This window comes from Zalophus californianus, chromosome X (assembly GCF_009762305.2).
Source record: "Zalophus californianus isolate mZalCal1 chromosome X, mZalCal1.pri.v2, whole genome shotgun sequence".
Lineage (NCBI taxonomy): Eukaryota > Metazoa > Chordata > Mammalia > Carnivora > Otariidae > Zalophus > Zalophus californianus.
The window spans coordinates 90,918,083-90,940,467 of NC_045612.1; the positions used below are offsets into that span (position 1 = coordinate 90,918,083).

General features: G+C 41.4%; 1 protein-coding gene across 1 annotated transcript in view; it reads left to right on the forward strand.

Annotated features, from left to right (window-relative positions):
• The window catches only part of EFHC2 (EF-hand domain containing 2), a 190,788-nt gene that overhangs the window by 136,480 nt on the left and 31,923 nt on the right, over window positions 1-22,385 (forward strand). Inside the window, exon 12 of the mRNA XM_027608378.1 lies at window positions 21,629-21,826. Coding sequence (XP_027464179.1) covers window positions 21,629-21,826 — 198 coding nt within the window. The remainder of the gene's footprint in view (window positions 1-21,628; window positions 21,827-22,385) is intronic.

Consider the following 22,385-nt stretch of genomic DNA (forward strand, 5'->3'; position numbering starts at 1 on the left):
ATTTTGCTAAATTTGCCTACCTGTCTATCCCTGAGCCAGTACCTCCGGTTTTAATTTGTTACTGTACTATCATGACAAGTCGTGATATATAGCAGCGTTCTAATTTTTCTTCTTCTGACTATTCCTAGGCCTTGAATTTTTCATATCAATTTTATGACCACTTTTTCTAGTTCTTTAAAAAGCCAGATTGGATTTTGACTGGAATTGTGCTGAATTTAGAGGTTAAGGGGGGGCGGGGCATAATTGCTGTCACTCTGAAACGGAGATTTCCTGTCTGTGTGAGGCATAGGTGATAAGCACTACACTACTGAAACGCGACTGATTTCCTGTCTGTGAATATGGTATATCTTGTTTCATAATATAGTTTTGTTGCTATTGCAAATATAGTCTTTTTACTTTAAAATTACATTTCTAATTGGTTGATGCTGGTGTATATGAATGTTACTGATTTTTGTATTTGATCTCATTTTCTCTTTTGAGTTCTGTAGATTCTTTTGGATTCTATTTTGGGCCATATCATAAAAACTGCAAATAATGACAGACTTGCCTCTTCCCTTTTAATCTTTACAGTTTTTTTCTTTCTTTTTTTTTTTTTTTTTATTGTATCTGCTAGGAGCTGAGAGAAGTAGTAATAGCAGATGTCCTTATCTTTTTTCCTGACTTTAAAAGAGATATTTCTAATACTTCACCATTAAGTACTCTACTTGTCCTAGGTTTTTGGTGGATGCAGACATTTTATTTCAGTTTTTCACATCTTGGTTCATAAAGGAAATAGGCCTAATACTTTCTTTTTTCTCGTGCTGGCCTCATCCATTTTATATATCCATGTTTTATAACATTCTCATAAAATGAGTTTCAGAACATTCACTCTGTTTTTTACAGTAGGTATTATCAGTTCTCTGAGGGTTTTGTAGAAGTTGCCTGTAAAACCACATAGCCATTCCTTTTTTTCCTGTGGGTAGATTTTTAACTAATGATTCACTTTCTCTATGGACAATATATCTATTCCAGATTTCTCTTTCTCCTTGGGTTGGAAAATTATATATTATCTAGAAACTTTTTTCATTTTGTCTAGTTTAAAAGTTTTGTCACCTTTTTAGCTCTTGCACTGTTGATCTGTGCCTGTCCCCTCCTTTAAAAAAAAAATTTTACTAGAATTTTTTAATTTTGTGTTTTTTTTAAGATTTTATTTGTTTATTTGAGAGAGAGCGCACATGAGCTGAGGGTGAGGGACAGAGGAAGAGAGAGTGGGAGAAGCAAACTCCCCACTCAGCAGGGAGCCTGACGTGGGACTCGATCCCAGCACCCTGGAACCATGACTTGAGTTGAAGGCAGATGCTTCACCGACTGAACCACGCAGGCAACACTTACGAGAATTTTTTATTTGACTAGCTTTAAAAGTGTCAGATTTCAATTGTAAACCCTCTTTATTTTTGCTTTGTTTTGTATTTCATTATTTCCTCCTCTTGTTTTTATTATGTCCTTCTTTATGTTTTCCGTTGTGTTTATTTTCTAATTTCTTGCATTGAACATTTGTTTCACTGATTATGAGTCTTTATGCTCTAAGAAATACACTTAAGGCTTAGTGTTTATTGTCCTTCATATGTAAATATTTCCTAATATTGACCAATTAATTATTTGTTTTTAAATTTCCAAACGTGTATGAGATTAGCTTTTAGTTCTTGATTTCTCTTTTTATTACGTTTAGAGAATATGGTTTGCATGACACTGATTCTTTGATATTTGTTGAGACTTGCTTTGTAACTCTGGGACTAAATGTTATTTTCTGAAATTTATTTTTCTCTTACTTTTGAAGTTTAACTGGGTTAATAGTTCTAGATTTATAATTCTCTTCCCTTGACCTTTTGAAGATTTTCCATTGTCTTCTGCCCTCCATTGTGGTTATTTGTTAAGTCTCTTGTTGATATAATTGCTCCTCTGTAGTGGTGTGTCTTTTTTTTCTCATGTTGCCTTTCTCTTTGTTTTTGGTGTTCTGTAGTTTCATTGCAATGTATCTTGGAACTGCTTGTAGCTGTTCAATTTGAGAATTATTGTGAGCCATTGTCTCGTCAAATATCTCCCCTAGTCCATTCTGTTTTCCTCCTCAAACTCTCAGTCTGTTCTTTGTCTCTTAACTTCTTGTCACACTTCTCTCCCTTCTCCATGTCTTTTAACCTCTCATTCATTCTTTTCACTTAGTTTTCATTCTGTGCTACATTCTTGGGATTTTCCTTAAATCCATCATCCAGTTCATTGATTCAGTGACTGTACCTTACAGTTCCCATAAGTGTTTATTTAGTTGTGTGTGTGTGTGTGTGTGTGTGTTCCATATTTCTGTTATTTTTCATGGCATCTTGTTCTTTTCTTATGGTCTCTCTATGTTCTATCTCTTTAATAATTTTTTTCTCTTTAAAAGATTTTTATTCATTTATTTGAGAGAGAGAGAGAGAGAGAGAGAGCGTGCATGAGCAGGGGGAGGGGCAGAGAGAGAGGGAGAAGCAGACTACCTTCTGAGCAGAGAGCCCATCGTGGACTTGATCCCAGGACCCTGAGATCATGACCTGAGCCAAAGGCAGACGCTTAACCCACTGAGGCACCCAGGCACCTCTCTTTAATAATTCTAAACATAATAATTTCATAGTCCATTACCGAATTTTGTTCTATTGTCCCACACTCATGAGGTTCTTATCTTTCTCTTTATCTGCTGACTCTCACTCATGGTGGATCATTTCCTTTTATGTTTTCTAAGTTTATCTTAAACTGGACTTTCCTCCCACACTACAGTGTTCCTTTGCTATTTGGGTTGGCCCTTCAGAGTAGTTTTATTTCATTTTGTTTTGTTTTAAACCCTCTTATTTTGAACTAACTCTAGACTTAGAGAAATGTTTCTAAAATAGTACAGAGAATTCCCATATACCCCTTACCCAGTTTTTCCTAATGATAGCATCTAACCATAGTGCAATTATCAAAACCAGAAAATTAACACTGGGACAACACTTTATATAAACTATCTTATTTGAATTTCACCAATTTTTTGCACTAATGCCCTTCTTCTGTCTCAGGATTCTGTCTGGGGTCCCACATTGCATTCGTTGTTTTTTCTTAGTTTTCTGTAATCTATAATATTTCCTCAGTCTTTCTTTGTCTTTTTTTAAAAAGATTTTTATTTATTTATTTGAGAGAGGGAGAGAGAGTGCCGAGAGGGAGAGGGAGAAGCCGACCCTGCTGAGCAGGGAGCCTGATGCAGGGCCCTATCCCAGGACCCCAAGATCATGACCTGAGCTGAAGGCAGACACTTAACTGACTGAGCCACCCAGGCACCCCGGTCTTTCTTTGTCTTTTATGAACTTGATATTTTTGAAGAGTATTGATCAGTTATTTTGTAGAATGTGCTTCAGTTTGGAGTTGTCTCATGTTTTCTCCTGGTTGGACTAAGATTATGCATTTTTGGTGAGAATGCTACAGAAGTGACGTGCCCTTCTTAGGGCATCATATCAAGGGGCTCATGATGGCAAAATATCTTCCTACTGGTAGTATTGGCCTTGATCGCTTGATTAAGGCAGTGTTTGCCAGATTTCTCCATTGTAAAGTTACTCATCTTTCCTTTTGTAGTGAATGAATACCTTGAGAGAGATGATTTGTGACTATGCAGATCCTGCTTTTCTTCAAACTTTCACCTACTAATTTTAGCATCCAGTACCAGAACTTTTAGGGTAGTTTTGATTTTACCCCTCTGGGTTGGCTTATAAACTGCATTTAATTTTATCTTAATTTTGATGTTAATTTATTGCCTTGGAGCTTTCCACAGTAAGTGGGTAAAGTAAATTTATACTCTGAAGTTTTATTTGGCAGAACATTGGCTTTGAGTTCTGCAAGATAACTTTTTTTTGGAGAGGGTGCTCAGAGACTCAGCACAGAAAAGGTCCATTGTCATCTCTCTAGGCCAACGGGCAGGGTTTATTAATCCTTCTTTCACTTCAACTGAAGTCCTTTACAGTCCTAGCTTTGTGCCCAGGTTTTGTGTGTAGGTGTTCCAAATTGTTATCCTCCTTGGCCAGAGACCTTGTCTCTTGCGCCTGAATGAGCATTAAAATCCAGGCTCTTACCTGTTAATAGTGTTTGATTCTCACCTCCCCCATGTGGTACCTTATTAGCTTGTACTACACCTTCCCCTCTGGCTGTCAGCTACCTCTTTGCCTTGGTACCTGCTACATTTTCTTTCCTTTTTCACAAGCTCAGCCAGGAGTTTGAGTTTTAATTGCTGCCTCGTCTACCATTTTGCCACACACAAACTCTCTGCCATACCATATGGACCCTCTAAAATTACACTAGAGAAAATACTGACTAGACACATTATGATTAATACCTGTGCTGAAGTGGATTTGGCTTTGCTCATATAGGCCTAGTTAAAATCTACTCCACTATTTAAAAATCTTAATAACTCTCAGGCTTTTCTCTTTCTATTTTGGAAGCATATCCATTCTTATAGCCTTGAGTTTTATGGGATGCTAGAAAAAATTCTTGGCATTTTAGAATAAATAAACCATATAATGTTGTGCCAAAACAGATAGACTATTTCTTATGTTTCTAAAGAGTGGAAAAAGGACCAACTCTTTTTCTGAGGTTTTATATATACATATATATTTATACTGTGTTTCTTTTATTTCTTTTTCCATGATTATATTCTTGTGGGAGTGGGTAAATCATTAACAGTGAAATGACTGTTTCATCCAAAATTCAGTGTTCTAATGGTCTCTTTTCTAAACGAAGTTTCTATGAATAAAAAGCACGGCAGCTATGTGGCCATCTAGTTGGTAACAAATGACCAGGTTAGTGCCACCCAAGCTTTCTTCTTTAATTAGTGTCCAAATTTTGTTTTAAAAAAGAACAGTAACAAAATGCTAATTTTTTCTTCTGCAGAGGGAGAATTGGGATGTCAAAATTATGCTAAACTGAGAGAATACTGCAGAGCAGGGAGGGAATGACCCTTGGGCCCCCATAGGGCATGCCGTGCCCTGGCCATATTTTATTCGAGTAAATTTTGCAACCCCACAGCCTGGGTATGGAAGGCTTGCCTCAGTGTAGTATTTAACCACGTCCATTTATCATTCATTCATTCAACAGATATATGTTAAGCACCTACTCTGTGCCAGGCCCCGTGGTGGGTAAGGGAGGTTCAGAGGTCAGTGAGCTGCCCTGGGAGAATGCCAGTCTCGTCTCTGAACCTCTGTCACCCACCATGGAACCTGGCACTGCTGTTTCTGGGCTGCCCATTCTGGGTCATTCTCTTCCCATACCATTTTGGAGGGAGGGCCCTGTCCTTTGATGTCCAACTTTCTCCCACCCCTGAAAACATGGTTCCAATTATTGTTCTTCTCTTATGATGTTCCCGACCACCCCAGCTCACGGTGACCCCTGCCTCTTTGACCTCATTGCATTTCTGGCCAGGGCCACACAGCACATCTTTTTCTTCCCTCATGCACATGAGTTGAAGAATCAATGACTGAGTGAATTTATGAACAAAAGCAGTGCCCTTTGTTTGGATTCAGTGTTCACTCAGTAGTTAGGATCCTCTTAAAAGGGTATTCCTAGACTGATGTTGGCCTTTCTCCATGGATAGTTCATTCTACCACCTCCTAATAATTATAATGATACCTAATACTTACACGCTGCTTCCCACATGACAGGGGCTGTACTAAATGCTTTCTGTGTGACTCCTCCAATCCTCACAGCAGCCCTAAAAAGTAGATACTATTATTATTTTCATTTTGCATACGAGGCAACTGGGACACAGAGAGCTTAAAGAACCTACCCGACATGGCTTATTACCTTGCAGAGCTGGGATTTGCACCAGGCAGTCTAGCAGTTTTGTCCGGAGTTAAGATTTAGAGTAAAACTAGCTAAGTGTGACTCCTTGTTCTGCCTCTCTAATGCCTTATGGTCCTCACCTGTGAGTTGACAATAATTCAAGAGATTACTGGGGGGGCTGAATGAGTTAAAGATATGCTAAACACCAAGCCAGGAAATACACAGGGACATCAGATCCATCCACTTCCCCTCACCACCGGCCACGTGACCTTCCATGTTCTGGGCCTGGAAAGCATGTGTGTGCCCCTGGATCGCCCAGCAGCTGGCTCTCACCAACCTTGAGATCTTTGCTGTCACTCATTGAAATCTTTTGCCTTGCTTCGACCTTTTCTGGAGGGCTCTCCTCCAGAATGGGGGCGATGGGGGTGGGATTAAAAAAAACTTCCTGGGTATATACCCCTTTGTTTTTTTTCTTCCATTATATGTGGTTTTATACTTATTTATATTTTGTCTTGCTTCAGAAATGGATTTAAGGTGAGTTGCTAAGCTGCAAACAATTATTTTTTTAAAGATTTTATTTATTATTTATTTATTTGACAGAGAGAGACAGCAAGAGAGGGAACGCAAGCAGGGGGAGTGGCAGAGGGAGAAGCAGGCTCCCCGCCGAGCAGGGAGCCCGATGCGGGGCTCGATCCCAGGACCCCGGGATCATGACCTGAGCTGGAGGCAGAGGCCTAACGACTGAGCCACCCAGGCGCCCCAGCTGCAAACAATTCTGTAACATAACATGGATATACATAGAATAAAAGTGAGAGAAAACAATAAAAGTAGGAGAATCGTGGATCCCCAGGGTAGGATTGATACATGGAGCATATTTACAGACTCTCAAGTCCTGAGCATTTACTAGAGGTCAGCCACAGGCTGGCTCTGACCTTTTTCTTTCTTTTTAAAGATTTTATTTATTTGCCAGACAGAGAACGTGCGCACAAGCAAGGGGAGTAGCAGAGGGAGAGGGAGAAGCAGGCTCTCCCCTGAGCAGGGAGTTCCATGCGGGGCTCGATCCCAGGACCCTGGGATCATGACCTGAGCCAAAAGGCAGCTGCTTAAGGACAGAGCCACCCAGGTGCCCCTGGCTCTGACCTTCTTAGAGGCTGTCACCAAATGGGAGACCACAAGCCTGAAGCAACAATAGGCCAGTTGCTGAGGAGAAGGAGTCCCAATGCGGGGCCCAAGAAAGACACTCTGCATGGGACGCTCACAGAGAGGACCATCTGCTAAATGCATGATACCCTGTGGAGCATACCCACAGGACAGCCAGGGTCGTGTGCTCCAGGGGGCTGTTGCTGACAGTAGTTCTGGCACTTGACAGTAGCATTCCACCGGACTGCTGTTTAGTCAGAGCTGTTGTGCTGAGGGCATCATGCGCCATGTTCTGGGTGTCCTACTTCCCGAGGAGCAGCCTAGCCTGAGGGGTAAATGAAGGAGAGGAGGAGGAGATGGAAGGAGGAGAGGAGATTCGAGGAGGTGGGAGCTGGGAAAGGCTATTTATTATCCATTGCCACACTTGGGCTGTGTAATAGGTGACCTCAAAATCTCAGCATCATGCACAGTAAGCGTTTGTTTAGCTCACACATCGGTGAGTTGTTGGGAGATCAGTTGATCTCGGCTGGGTTCAGCCGGGCCAGCTCTGTTTCCTACGTCTCTCACTCCCCTCCAGGGAGCAGTGGGCTAACCTGGGCACGTCATTCTTACGGTGATGGCAAAAGTGCAGTCAGGGAATGGGAAATACGGAAGCTATCTTGAGGCCTAGGCTCTGAACTGGCTCACCTTGACTTCTGCATCATTGGCCAAAGCACGTCCCATGGGCTGGTCCCATGGGCTGACCCCATGGTCACGGAGCAGGAAAGAAATCGTGCCCCTTTCCAAGGTGGAACAACAGAGTCACGTGGGAAAAGGTGCAGATTCAGGGTGGGGTAAGGAATTGTAGTGATCCAGGACCCTGCAGAGGGCATGGGAAGAACCGTAGGAGAAGCTCACCCCCCCCGCCTCCTGAGACACGGAGCCCTCTCCCCACTCTGGCCGTATCTGCTGCTGCCATGCTGGTTCATCAGGCCTCCAGGGAGCTGAGATGGGCAGTGGCTGTGGCTGGCCCCTGCTGCTGCACGTCAGCCCTGGGCCAACTGGACCCCGGGAGTGACCAGTGTGTGGCCTGGGAGGGACTGTGCCCAGCGCCTGCCCAGAGTGGGGACCATGGATGGCCCCAGAAGCAGCGGGGAAGTTAGGTTTGCGACTAACAACCAGCTTCCCTGTTTGGTTTTCTCTTGACTGACTTCCTGCTCAATTTTCCTTTTATTTATTTTTTTATAAGTTGAAATGTCAAACTCTGAACAGATTAACATATTTGTTTGATTTTTGATTTAGAGCCACAGAGGCTTTATCAGCATATGGATTTCTTGTATTACTTTGAAAACCGCTATATTTAGGCCTGATGTTCTATGGTTACACGCTAGGATCCGTTACATAATTTAAGCACGGGGTGTTTAAAACAAGAAGCCAGGAACAAGGTCTCATTATATTTTCTGGATTAAAAATGATTTCTCACTGACATGGCAAAGTTTAAAAGTTCTAGCCACTGTCAAAGTGTAGGTGGATGGATCGCCTAGGTCGGATCCTTGACTTCTGATTCAGATAAGTGATTTAATTTTCATCGCAGTGTTGCCTCTCCCAAGCTCAGGATTCTTCGCAGAAGACCAAAACAAATCCCGAAATAGGCCTCTGCAATATGTAGGAAATATTTCGACTTCATATTCGGATAAAGAAGTAAATCATTGTGTTCATTAATGTACTTCTCCTTCTTTCTTTTCGGATTTACTTCCTGGCGTAAGAGATCAGTTGCCTTAACGAGAATCTGTCAATTGAGCATAAGCCAGAGAGTCTACCCCAAGGCCTTTAGGTGACTAAGTGGTCCTAGGGAAGGGCCACTGTTAAAGATGTGCAGATTGTGACCTGCACAACTCTGGGGACACCGAGCATGGAGAGCCTCTTTTGGAAATCCTGTGTCAGTGGTCGGGGTATTGGGACAAGGCTCCCAGCTTTTGCTCTGCCACTTAGCCTCTTCTTTCCCTATCAGCCCCCCCACCCAAATTTCGCTTCTTGGTCTCCAAATCAAAAGCTTGTCTTCCTCCCCTTCTCTCTTCTTTCTTCCTTCCCTCTTTTCATGTTGACTTGGGCACGTTTATTGAGGGTAGATATGATTGGATCCCTCCTTTCTTTTATGGCTCCCCCCGCACTGATACACACATGCCCTATATGTGACAGAGCCTGTAGAATTTGGTGAAGCACAGCCACACACCAAATACCCAGAATGTTCTAGAGACCTCTCTGTGAGGTTGCAAAAGCGGAGAGAAACAAAGCTGTGCGGTACAGGAGAAGCCATGCGGATTCCAAAAGTGCTTTATCATAAAATTGGTTTTTGTTTAACTATTTTTAGGAGGAAGTTATAGTCACAACTAGATGTATGATGGTCTCAGCAAGAGCAGGCCATTTTGAGAAGCGAACACACCAAAATAGGGAAAGAGTTGTATTAAAAGGTACAGAACACATTTTTTTCTGAATTAAAAATTAAACGGGAGACAGTCATAGAAGACTGGACACTGCAGAAAACTCCATAGTAAACCAGAGAACTGGCTTTAGAAATACTCCCAAGCAGTACAGAGTAAGAAAGGAATAAAGAGGATGGAAAAAAGAGCAGGATTGGAGGGAAGGAGGGAACTGAATAAAGGGAACTGAGGACATAATCAAAGGTAATTGTTGAAGAGAAATCCTTTTCTCAGCTAAAAAAACAAAAAAAAAAGTGGAAATGGAGAGAATTCACTCTGTTTCCAGCAAAATACATGAGATCACTTAAATACCCCTTGGTAAAAATTTAAAGGTCATATATAAGGAAAGAATCTCATAAAGAACATCAGAGCAAAACATAAGCAAAGCTTAAAAAACACCACCACCACCCGCAGCAGATCCAATGACCTAAAAAGCAAAAAGATAGGGCCTCAGGTAACAGAATGAACAGACAATGGAAAAAATCATCAGTGCTTTGAGAGTAAATAAATTGGGCACTGGTTGTTTGTTGTACATGGGGACAATAGAGATGTTTTTAAACCTTCAAGAAAATGAAACATAGTTTACTCAAAGTGAATTGCTTTGAGCAAAAAAAAAAAAAATGACTCAAAGTAATACATTACTTTAATACATTACCCGAGAACATGAAGAAAAAAATCAAAATTCAGAACTCGAGGACATCTTAACAAATTGGAACAGCACTGGACCCTAAAACAAATTTCACACACACACACACACACACACACACACGATTATACATCCCAACCCCAAGGTTAAGTGTTATTTCAAGAGGTGAATGATATTGTTATAGAAATTTGAAAGGATGATGACATCGATTGTGCCACAGACAAAATAACCAAGTCTCAGTAAGAGAGTGGGGGAACGAAGGGCTGAATTCTTCACATTCCATCTTGAGAGTAAAATCTTACACTGCATCCTTATCTTTGAAACTTAGGTGGATCTAAGTTTAAAATATTTTAGGGCAATTTCGACTTCACCAAGATAGAATGGTGGAATCTAATCATCATTTCACAATGTGTATGTATATGAAGTCATCATGTTGTACACCTTAAATATATATAGTTTTTTTGTTAATTATACCTCAACAAAGCTGGGAAAGAAAAGGAATTCTGGGGAGTGGGAACAGAGATCGGGGCAGTGAGGAGATTCATTATCGAACTTCTGCTTCTTGATTTTGTACCATGACGCATTCATCTTCTGATAGTGAAGCCTATTTTTAAGGAAAAAAATAGACAAGCATAGTGTTCCTTTTTAGAAAAAAAATTTGCAGAGCTGAAGAGCACAGTTAGTATGGTCTTTATTGCAAAAAACAAGTAGCAACAGAAGTTAATAGTAATGATACATGAAAAACTGAAACTACAAAAGAGGATGACAGGGAAAATAAGTCCTAGCAGAAGTCTTGACCATCCGTGTACACTCCCTGATCACCCTTGGAACCACTATGACATTTCTACCTGCCCAAGGTTGGCATATGATCACACCTCTTTTTTACTTTCCCATTTCATTTCCTGAGGTCTCACGGGCCATATTGCCAGGAATTCCTCTTGAGGAATGAGCACTATATTCCGCCCCCCCCGAGACCGCTTCTCTATCCCTTCCCCCTTCGTTGTCCGGGAACCCCAGGAGGGTTACTTTGTTCAAGGAGGATTAGACCACTGTCAAACACCACGGCTGTGGCTCCCTGCTGTCACAAAGCTGGTGTGGGAGACCGTTCTGCCAGGCTGATGGATGCCATTTAGCTAGGCAGAAAGTCAGAGGTTCGGTTTTGCTTCTATTTTAAGTTGGGGGAGACATGATCGGGTCTCTAAAGCCAAAGGGAAAGGAACAATAGGGGCCAAGAAAGCGAAGACACAGATGACAAACTGGACAATTGATGGATCAGAGGGCAGCTAAGGATGAAGAAGCAGTTAAGGACGGGTCAAGACTTAGGTATGACTTTTGCCGTTTCCTCCAATGGATGTTTCAGACTTACTTTTAAGCTCTTAACTTCACCATTTCCCTCCCACTCGTGGTAGAAAACCTCATCTCCAGGTTAACGGAGGATGTAGAGGTCCCTCCCGAGATACAGACCTCCCCCATGTCCCTGCATCCACAACTTGGCATTCTTCCTTTCTCATCTCAGTAGACGAGGTGTCCCCCCTGCTGTCCAAAGCTAGCCTCCACGATGACCTTGTCTGAACAACGGACCTGGAACCCATCCTTGGCTCCATTCTCTTGCCCCATTCCCTCTGCCCCAGCAGCCCTCACTGGTGTGCTTACCCTCATGTTGCTTTCTGAGTGTTCTCGCTTCCAACTCTCTGTTCATACTGCTCTCTTGCTCAGTTCTCAGGAGACTCCCTTCACCTGCAGAAGAAAACCCAGATGCCCTAACATGGCTCCTCATGTGCCTTTCACGATTGGACCCCACCTGCCAACTCTCTAACTTATGTCTTGTTTCACTTCCCTGTGTTCTAGTTATCCTAAGAATCCTGACCGTCCGGTTTCAAATCTTGGCTTCACCACTTACGAGCTGTGTGCCCTTGGGCAATTTGGTAAAGCTCTCTGGGCCTTAGTTCCTCATCTGTAAAATGAGGATATCATCAGGGGCGCCTGGGTGGCTCATCAATTAAGCATCTGCCTTCGGTTCAGGTCATGATCTCAGGGTCCTGGGATGGAGCCCCAAGTAGGGCTCCCTGTTCAGCAAGGAGTTTGCTTCTTCCTCTCCCTCTGCCCCTCCCCCCCCACTTTTGCTCTGTCAAATAAGTAAATAAATAAATCATCTTTAAAAAAATGGGGATGATCAAAGTTCCTGCTTAAAGGGCTGCTGTGGGAGAGATGAGTTCCTGCTTAGGAAGTCGTTGGATTAAGGAACACCTTCAGGCATGAACATGAATATAAAGTTAACCACCTTACCCAATCTGACAACACAGTTCAGTAGAACCATCTGAACACTAGCACTGAGCCCTTGGTAAATGTGAGCTCCTGTTACTGATACTTTGTACAGCTCCTCAGATGTACCATCCTCTTGTTCTTGAATCTTTAAGGATACCGTTCTTTCTCCCATTCCTCCAGCCTCCTTCCCCTCCTTGCCCTGCCTCTCTGACTGGTAAATTGTCATTCATCTTCAGGCTCTGCTCCATTACCACCTCTGTTATGAAGCCTTCCTGATTTCCCCCTACATGTATATACATGCCAGACTGGATGTGGGGGTACTCTCTCTAAGCTTCTAGACATATCTTTATTGCAGCCCCCCCCTTTTTTTTTACTTTGTTAACTTGGTTTTCCTTTTGGTTGGTGGCAAACTCTAGGGTGCAGTCATTGAGGGTTGGGGATCGAATCTAGTCCATTCCTCTCTTATTCTCTATCAGTCGATGTTGCCCAGCCTGGAGTAAGCACTCAATTAGTACTTACTAATCGAGTGAATGAATGAATCCATAGATAAGGACATGTTCACACAGAACACAATAGAAGATAGACAATTTCTTAGCAAATAAGAGATGGTCAAGTTTATTAGTAATCAAATCATTGTTAATTAAAATGAGACATCATTTTTACCTGTGAAATTAGGGAACACTTTTAAAAATAGTATCTATTCTCGCGGACTCTCTCATTGCTGGTGGGAGGGTAAAAACAACTTAACGCCACGTATCAAAGATTTTTAAAAATGTCCTTTTTTGTTTTGCCTACCTGATTGAACTTCTGGGACACTAACCAAAGGAAATTATTTTATTTTTATTTACATATTTATGTATATTTTTAAACAGAAAAAAAATTATTTTAGAAGTCAACTAAAAAATGTGTGAGGAGGATACATAGTTTTTCAAAATTATTTTGTGTGTAAGCAAGCCCCCCTCCCCCCAAAAAAAGATCACTGCTTCTGTCTTTCAATATTGCTCTGGTGCCCATTCTGTACCCTATACCACAAGTCAGCCGGTCTCTTCCTTCCTCTGTGATCAAAGGAAATCATTTTAAATACAGACAAATGTTTACACATGAAGATGTTCATTATGACATTACTTGTATAAAAATGTGAGAAAAGCCCCCAAAATATCCAATAATAGGATGCTTTAGCATTTGCGTTTCAGAAGAATATGTGATAACAGGAAATGTGTTAAATGAAAAAAAGCAGGCCATAAAATATGTTCACAGATATTAAGAAAAAGAAAAGGCAATTAAATACCCATGCATAGAAAAGAGACTGCAAAGAAGTATACCAAAATGTTTAATTACTTGGTTATGTTTGGGCAGTGGGAATGTGTATGGCTTTTTTTCTTGCTTTTATTATTAACCAAATTGTCTATATTTAGACATGTGTTCCTGTTATAATGGAGTACAGCCAATACTATATTTTAGGGTATGTGTTCAGGAAGAATTAGGACTGATTATATTTTATTTGATATGTCTTTGATATTAGTAAGTCTTGAATTACTAAATTGATTATAAACACCTGGAGGGCACAGACCTAGTCTTGCTGAGCCCATTGTTTGTTTGATCAGTAAATACCTGTGGGCTTATATGGGGCGGCCTTCCAAGTAAGGTCCTCGCCCCCCCCACCCCATTATCCCAGGGCCCAGAATGGCCTCTAAAACATCTGGCAATCAGTGAGAAAGAGTTAAAAACAAAAAGCCAAACAAGTGAGGTTGGCTTGGAGACAAACACAGGATGCGTGTTAGCCAAAAGGAAGGTGCTAGAAAATGAATAGCTTTGCTTATAAATGAAATGAATATTCATGCCTTTCTGCCCACATTGCAAGTTAATCACCATCATCCACACTTTTCATTTGCCGCTACCAAAAAATCTTGACATACTTTAAAAAACAAAAAAAAAAAAACAAAAAACACTGTTGTCTTAGCCTCTTTAAATGTTAATTGAATGGTATTGTACCAGCTTGTAGAAGAATGATAGAGGAGTGGCTTTTAAGGGTTTCTCAAATTGCACCTCTATGAGGAATATTGTTAATAATACACAGCAATTGCTTTTAACTACATGAGAATATCTAATTTTTTGTTTGGCTACACTTAAACAGCCCCGGAGTCGAGTGCACCAAGACATACTGGATTTCAAACTAAATAAATCAGAATTACCATGTACATTCCACTACATGTCAAAACAGGAAAAGCCATAGTATTTGATGTGAAATGAAGATTAGAACAGCAATACAGAGAAAACTAGAAGCCTGCTTACAGTTAGGATAAGAAAACAGGGTCAGTGATTTTCAATGCAGATGTACTTCTCTTGGAGAAAACATATCAAAAAATCAATTTACAACGCAGATGAATTTGGCAGTAATTATGATACTGTCAAAAGATTCTTTAGTTTCCAGAGGACTTATTTCAGAGTCCACTGTGCTTGCTTGTCTTTAAGAACTTGACAGGAATCAGAGGAATTTAAACCTAAGGTGTTAGATGCCATTGCCAATTTAAAAAATGACTAAAAAGAGGATAGAGCGTCTTTATATTAACAGAGAATAAAAGGGGGCGGCTAATTTGATTTCTAAGAATTAAGCATTTGTGCAGCTTCTCAAATATATACATTATCTAGAGAAAGGCACACCTGGAGCCTATTTACTTTATCACTTCAGACTTAATCCTGAATATGACTAATTAAAACATACTAATTAAAGCATACCATGTTCCTTTTACATTCTGCAGATAAATTCTGTGGCTTTATTTTTTTTTAAAAGATTTTATTTATTTGACAGAGAGAGACACAGTGAGAGAGGGAACACAAACAGGGGGAGTGGGAGAGGGTGAAGCAGGTTTCCCGCCGAGCAGGGAGCCCAACGCGGGGCTCCATCCCAGGACCCCGGGATCATGACCTGAGCCGAAGGCAGGCGCTTAACGACTGAGCCTCCCAGGCGCCCCAAATTCTGTGATTTTAGTCATCAGAAACATTTCACATTTTTCTAAGATAAACTTGCTTAAGAGAAGTAACTCTTTCAGTTTAATACAACTTGAAACTATCTCCATTGTGGGATGATGAGAGTAATACAAACTGTTATCATTTATTAGGCATTCGTGGTTCCAGGCACTAATGCTAAATGTTTTTTATACCTTGTTAACTTACCCCTCAGTTTTCATTTATTCATCCCACTACTTATCATAGAGCACTTACTATGTGCCAGGGGCTATTTAAAGTGTTGGGGATTCAGCAGTGAACAAAATAGCCCTGTCCTCTGTGGTGCTTATGTTCTAGTTGGGGGACAAAGACGATACACAGAATAAGAAAGTAAATGGTGTACCAGGTTGGCGTATGATGAATGCTACTGAGGAAAAGAAAGCGGAGAAGGGGTTAGGGAATGCCAGACTTGTGGAGGGAGGGGTCACATTTTTTTTTTGAAAAATGGTCAGAGAAGGCCTCACAGAGAAAATGAGACCCGAGCAGATGTGAAGATGCCTTACAGGAGGTGAAGGACCAAACTGTGTAACTGTCTTGGGGAAGAACCTTCTAGGTAGAGGGAGCAGCAAGTGTGGAGATCCTAAAGCTGGAAAGAACCTGGCTTGTTTGAGGAAAAGCATGAGTGCAGTATGACAAGAACAGAGGGAGGGGATGAGGCCCAAGAGATAGAAAGGGGGACATTCCGTCAGACATCACATCATGAGACTTTTGGGTTCTACTTCAGGAGAGATGGCAAGTGCTCAGAGGGTTTGAAAGAGAGGCATGACATGACCAACAAAGCAAATGGTCTTGTCCAGTTTCACAGGTAAGGAACAGAGCTTCGGAGAAGTTCAGTAATTTACCAAAGTTCCTATTTGTTAGTGAATTAGTGGGGCTGGAATTTTAATCCGGGTCTATGTAATTCAAAAGCTCATAGTTTTCCCACTAAACCACATCGCCTCCCAATTGCAAAGAGGTTTACAACCCAACCTGGAGTAGGTGATTTTCTTGGTCTGGGGTTGACCTTGTGTTTCCCTTTTCTCTGGAGTTCTTTGGCTTCTCTGGCAAGGCCACCATGTCACACAACTCCAAGGGACGCCATTTATACCAAAAGTCCATAAATATACTCCCTGGAGTACTGTCCATCTGGGCAGTGTCCAGACGAAGTGGCCATATATCATGACCTTGTTTTCCAGTGAGAACATAAATGGTTTTGAACTATGGTTAGCCTGGTAGCAAAATCTGTTTGGTCAGACATTTGTCCTGGCGCCACTTTGATGCATCTTACCATCTCTCCTTTCTCTGACACATATTCTACAAGCTGTCTCTACCACACTCTACTCACTGTCTGGCAACGCACTGGTCCAACAGTATGGTAGGCTGGGATATCAGTGATGGAAAGGCAGGGTTTTCTGCTCTGCATGGGCAGCTTAGGCCCACAATTTATAGAAAACCTGAGGGAGTGTAGGATGTGAGCAGGTATGCCTGGCTTCTGATTAGTAAATTGTCATCAGAATTGCTACTTGGTTTAACTTAGGCTCAACCAGATTTTCTTGTAAGCCTTAGAGCCCAAAGCTTCAATTCTTGAGCCCTTGTTTATGTTGAAGCTAATTTTTCTAAGTTGTTAGGAAAGTTCTTGCTTAGACTTTACCGATTTGATGTGTAAGAAAATACCCTGAGATTCAGAGCTTTAAAATGAAATTTTTATTCATTGTTACTTGAGTGGGTGACTTTAATGGAATTATATCTTGTAAAACTGCTTAGCATTTCATGTTTCAGAATTCTGCCTGGTTACTTCAATACCCTAGAGCAGTTTGGCGCTCTCTCTCTCTCTCTTTTTTTTTTTTGACTCTTAACGACTTTAATTACAAAAACTGAGAGAAAATCATGACAGCATCCCTTAAAAGATTGACTAAATAATACTGTGATGATCCATATAAAATATTATTGCCAGGAACTAGTACAATGTTGAGTAAAGGCAAAGATGATTGCCATTTTGAGTTTTTACAATTAGCACTAGTAATCAGAACACCAGATCAATACGATGAAAGCTCCTTTTTAAAATGAATTTTCATTTCCCTTAAATGAAGGGGTGGGAAGCACCAAGATCAGACTTTGCTCTCAGATCATATTTCAGCTTCACTCTGAAGGTTTAAGTGAGGAAGGGCTATGGTGATGGAAGTTGGATCTTTGTTTTCGTGGCCACTGCTAGCAAAACAGAATATGCAGACATCTGTTTGGTGGGTCCTCAGTAGGTTAAATATAGAATTCCTAAGTGACCCAGCAGTTTTACTCCTGGGTGGATATACCCCCAAAATTGAAAACAGGCATTCAAACTAAAACTTGTACGTGAATGTTCACAGTAGCTCTAGTCACAAGAGCACAAAGGTGGAAACAACCCAAATGTGCATTGATGCATGAATGGATACACAAAATATGGTACCTTCATACAGTGGTATATTATTCAGCTCCAAAAAGGAATGAAGTACTGATACATGCTACAACATGGATGTGAACATGAAAACATCAGGCCAAGCAGGAAAAGCCAGACACGAAAGACAATACTCCATGATTCCATTTCTACGAAATATCCAGAACTGGCCAATCTGCAGAGATGGAAAACAGATTAGTTGTTGCCAGGTGGGGCGAGGGTAGGGAGGAAGGAAGAAAGCATGAGTGACTCGCTTCTTCAAGGTGATGAAAATGTTTTGGAAGAGACAGACGTGGTGGTTGCCCAACGTTGTGAATGTGCGAAATGCCACCAGTGGTACATTGTATGTTCTGGGTGTTTTACCACAATCCAAAAAAAGGCAGGGTGAGAGAAGATCCTCATTCTTGGTGAAGCCCATTCAAGTTTGACTGGGTGGGTTGAATCCTAAAGAAGGGGCATGTGGCAAAGGCAGGGTAAAGTAATGGCGGCCACTTGAGCTCTGCAGGACAAGTCTTGCCCTTCCTGGTTGGGATCCCCAGTCCTGGGGCCCTGCCTCAGGTGGGGACAATGGGCACATCGGCCGCACCAGCATCCGCTCCGGGGCCCCTGGCATCTGACCAGGGGCAGTTGTAAGTCTGGGGCAGCTTGTTTGAAACCCTCATGTAAAGACTTCAGAACTGGTGGGATACTGAGTTGTTTAAAACCCAAGCCTGCAGAGATCCAGCGGATAGAAATTTTAACTGCAGTGAGGCCAGGACAATTTCAGGTTATCCAATGAAAAGGAAAATAAACTTTTATGACCTGGGGGTGCTAGAATAAGTTTAGTTAAAGGTACGTGGAAAGTTTCTAGTTACTGCTGCACACGTTCTTTTCCCTTGTCCTTGGGAGTGTGCCACTTGTCTTTCTTTTCACACTGTTTCTACCCTCAAAAGGAAAAAGCTTTCAAATGTTTTTTTTTTTTTTATGATGATGAAAGTAGTATTTGTTTATTACAAAAGTTCAGAAAAAGCAGAAACTCTCTTATATATACATGTGTGTCTATGTAAAGAAATGTCAGCGATCAGGGATGATGCTGTAGATGTTTCGGCATGTATCCTTTGTCTTTTTTCTAAAGTTTGTATTTAAATTCCAGTTAGTTGGGTGCCTGGGTGGCTCAGTCAGTTAAGCGGCTGCCTTCGGCTCAGGTCATGATCCCACGGTCCTGGGATCGAGTGCTGCATCGGGCTCCCTGCTCACTGGGGAGCTTGCTTCTCCCTCTCCCTCTTCCCCCCCCCCCCCGCCTGCTCTCTCTTGCTTGCTCGCTCTTGCTCTCTCTCAAGTAAATAAATAAAATCTTTTAAAAAATTCCAGTTAGTTAACATACAGTGTCATATTAGCTTCAGCTGTACAATAGCATGATTCAACATTTCTGTACATCAGCCGGTGCTCATCACGACAAGTGCCCTCCTTAATCCCCATCCCCGGTTTCACCCATGAATATACAGGTACTAGTAATTTTCAGTTTCACTGGGATCATACATTTATCCATATAGCATGGGCATCTTTCATACCGGTAAATACCAATTGATAACCTTTTCATGGTTGCATAGCATTCCATTTTATGCACATGTCATGACTGATTATTCCATGACCAGTGTTCTAAACGAGCCTGGGTCTTTCCTTGAAGTGGTTCCTCTGTGGTCTCATAGTCCTCTCTCATGGTTGGTGACTCAGGGTTTCTGAAATTATTTTCTCTTCCTTGTTTATGCTGATCAATGATAGTCCTCAAAGCAGAGGTCATGGACAGTAAAGGGAGTAAAGGTCTGTAAACAGTCAGCTCTTTTAAAACCCACAGTCTTTAGGCAACTTTCCCTCACTGAGCCCCACTCCATCCATGCATTCTGTCTTCTGTGTCCTAACAGAAGAGAGGACAGAAGAGTAGGCAAGGCCATGGGCTTTGGAGCCAGACTACAGGGGTTCTTAGTCTGGCTTTCGGCATGTTGGGTGTATTCAGTGCCTCCGTTTCTCATCTATAAAATGGGGATAATAATAGTCCCTATCAGGGCACCTGGGTGGCTCAGTCGGTTAAGCGTCTGCCTTCTGCTGAGGTCATGATCCCAGGGTCCTGGGATTGAGCCCCGCGTCAGGCTCCCTGCTCTGCAGGGAGTCTGCTTCTCCCTCTGCTGGGTCACCTGCTTGTGCGCGCGCGTGCTCTCTCTGTCAAATAAATAAAATCTTTAAAACAAATAATAGTCCTTATCCTCTAGGCCAGATGAGATGATCCATGCCAGAAGTCCCTGGCAGCACAGGACCTGGCACCAAGCTTGTACTCCATGAATGGCAAGGGTTATTATTATTATTACTCAATTCACTCAAGCGGCCCTCCCAGTTTATGGCACTGAGAGCTCATCTGTGTGTGCTGGGATGGCCGTAATAGGTTATAGACTCTGAAAACCTCAGATGCCAAAGTGACTATGCAGTGTTTTCCACACAGTGAGTCCCCAGCTAATATTGTTGACTGATTGTCTGACCCAAACCGACCTGATGCAATTGTGGAGTCCTCTTGGTTGAATTTGGTCTTCATTTCCCAATTAAAAAATTAATAAATAAATAAAAGCAAAACCAAACAAAAAACCCAGAAACGCCTGAGAGGTGGATATAGGTGAAATGCAATTTCTTCAGGTAGGTCAACATCATAGCTGTGGGCTTTCCTACACTCTAAGGAAATTCTTGACTAGGAAAGCTCAGAGATCTTCGATGATGGTGATAATGACAAGAAATACATAAAAGAACTAAAAGCCATTATTCCAAAATATTGGTCTGTAGCCAAAGAGCAAATAAAATCTCGTCTTCCATCACTTAGTTGGGATTCTTGGGAACTGAATTGTTCTCAGTAAGTAGATTTTCTAGATGGTGGAAGCTTATTCATGTAACCACTGGAGCAGTTGGCATTTTAACTATTTTGCTGTACTTCTTTCTTACACGTGCTGCGTGGTTTGTCACTTTGATGTAGAGAATACATTGAAAACAATCCTGCCAATTGGTTAGGCTTTGAGTCCTCTTCGTTAATATGTCATTGCTGTCATTTGTTTTTCTAGCTCTGCCACATAATTTTAGTGCCATTTGCCTTCGAAAGACTCAGACACTCTTCCTCTACAAAGCTCTTCACTTTTTCCTCTCTTCTCTCACTTTTTTCTCACCGGCAGGGTATGTCAGTCTTAGTTTTTACTGCAGAAATGTTCCTAACTGCTTTCTCCAACTCGAAAAGGCTTTTTGAATGTGCTGATTTATAAATTTTATACCCTGGGAAGCCAGAACCCCGAGTCTGTTACTATTCTGTGTAAAGTAAGATTAATAGGCATTGAATGAAATCATGTATTTGGTGACAGGTTTTTTTTGACCATTCAAGGACTTTGAAAGATTTACTTTCTGGTTGCAGGCTGTTACCTGGTAGAAGTTTGACTCTGGGCAAGATGCCATTTTATTTCGAAACTACAGTGCTTAATGGTTTTCCCTTCTAGCCCTGGGGTCTTCCTACTGCTCATAAGTGAAGTGGCAATTAAATTAAAGAAAAATAGTCACCTGTCTTCTGTGCGGTTGATAAAAGTTTTATAAAATGGAATTTGGATTTTTTTAAAAGATTTTATTTATTCATTTGAGACAGAGAGATACGGAGAGAGAGACAGAGCATGAGCAGGGGGAGAGGCAGAGGGAGATGGCAAAGTAGACTCCCTGATGAGCTGGGAACCTGACACAGGGTTTGATCCCAGGACCTGGAGATCAAGACCGGAGCTGAAGGCAGATGCTTAACCATCTGAGCCACACAAGCACCCCAGAATTTGGATATTTTTAGTCGAAAGAGAATAAAATATTCCTCGATGTAATTTCATGAGTGATTTCTCATTTTCTTTACAGAGACATAATAATGAGTCTAACTGTTGGGAAATTCACAGACCATGAAGTTATAACCCTTGCACGTCACTACCAGGTGCCCGAGGACACAAGTCCTAATATGAATGTCCTAATTGCACAGGCCCATGAACAGCTCAAGAAGAACACTTTTGAGAATTTTGAAAGACTCACTGCTACTTGTGTATACCAAGATCGAGAAAAGTAAGCTTTTATTTTATCGGTTTTAGTAAATCATTTGAGTTTCTGCAGCCCTGAGTAATGAAGGAGTTTATACTTTATCCAACAGGGCAAAAAGAACATTGAGATGTCCCATCATACTTCACTGTATAGCAGATGTACTTTAAATCATTTTTGGAAAGTATTTGGGTACCAATATTTCGTAGCGATGGTGAGCTTTGTTTGTTGGTGGACTAGGGAAGGTCCTTGTATCTTCAAAAAAAGAAGATGCCCCTTTCCATTTCCTTTTAATTGGTTTCTAGAGGCTTTCAACTGAAACATAGTAAATCCAGATGTTAGAAGGTTTAATTCTGATATGTCTTCTTACATTATTTTAGTGATAACTGGGATTTATAAATGTGTCTTTTCTAATACAGAAAACAGGGAATTTACAAGTAAACTTTCTTTAGAATTTGTTTGAAATTATCTCCTCTTGAAAATAACGAAGCTCAGCATAATCAATTTCTAGTACATTTGCCAAGTTTCTATTGCACTTCATTACGTCTTTTCTATAAATTGGAGCCCCATCTTAAACGTTTTGGGG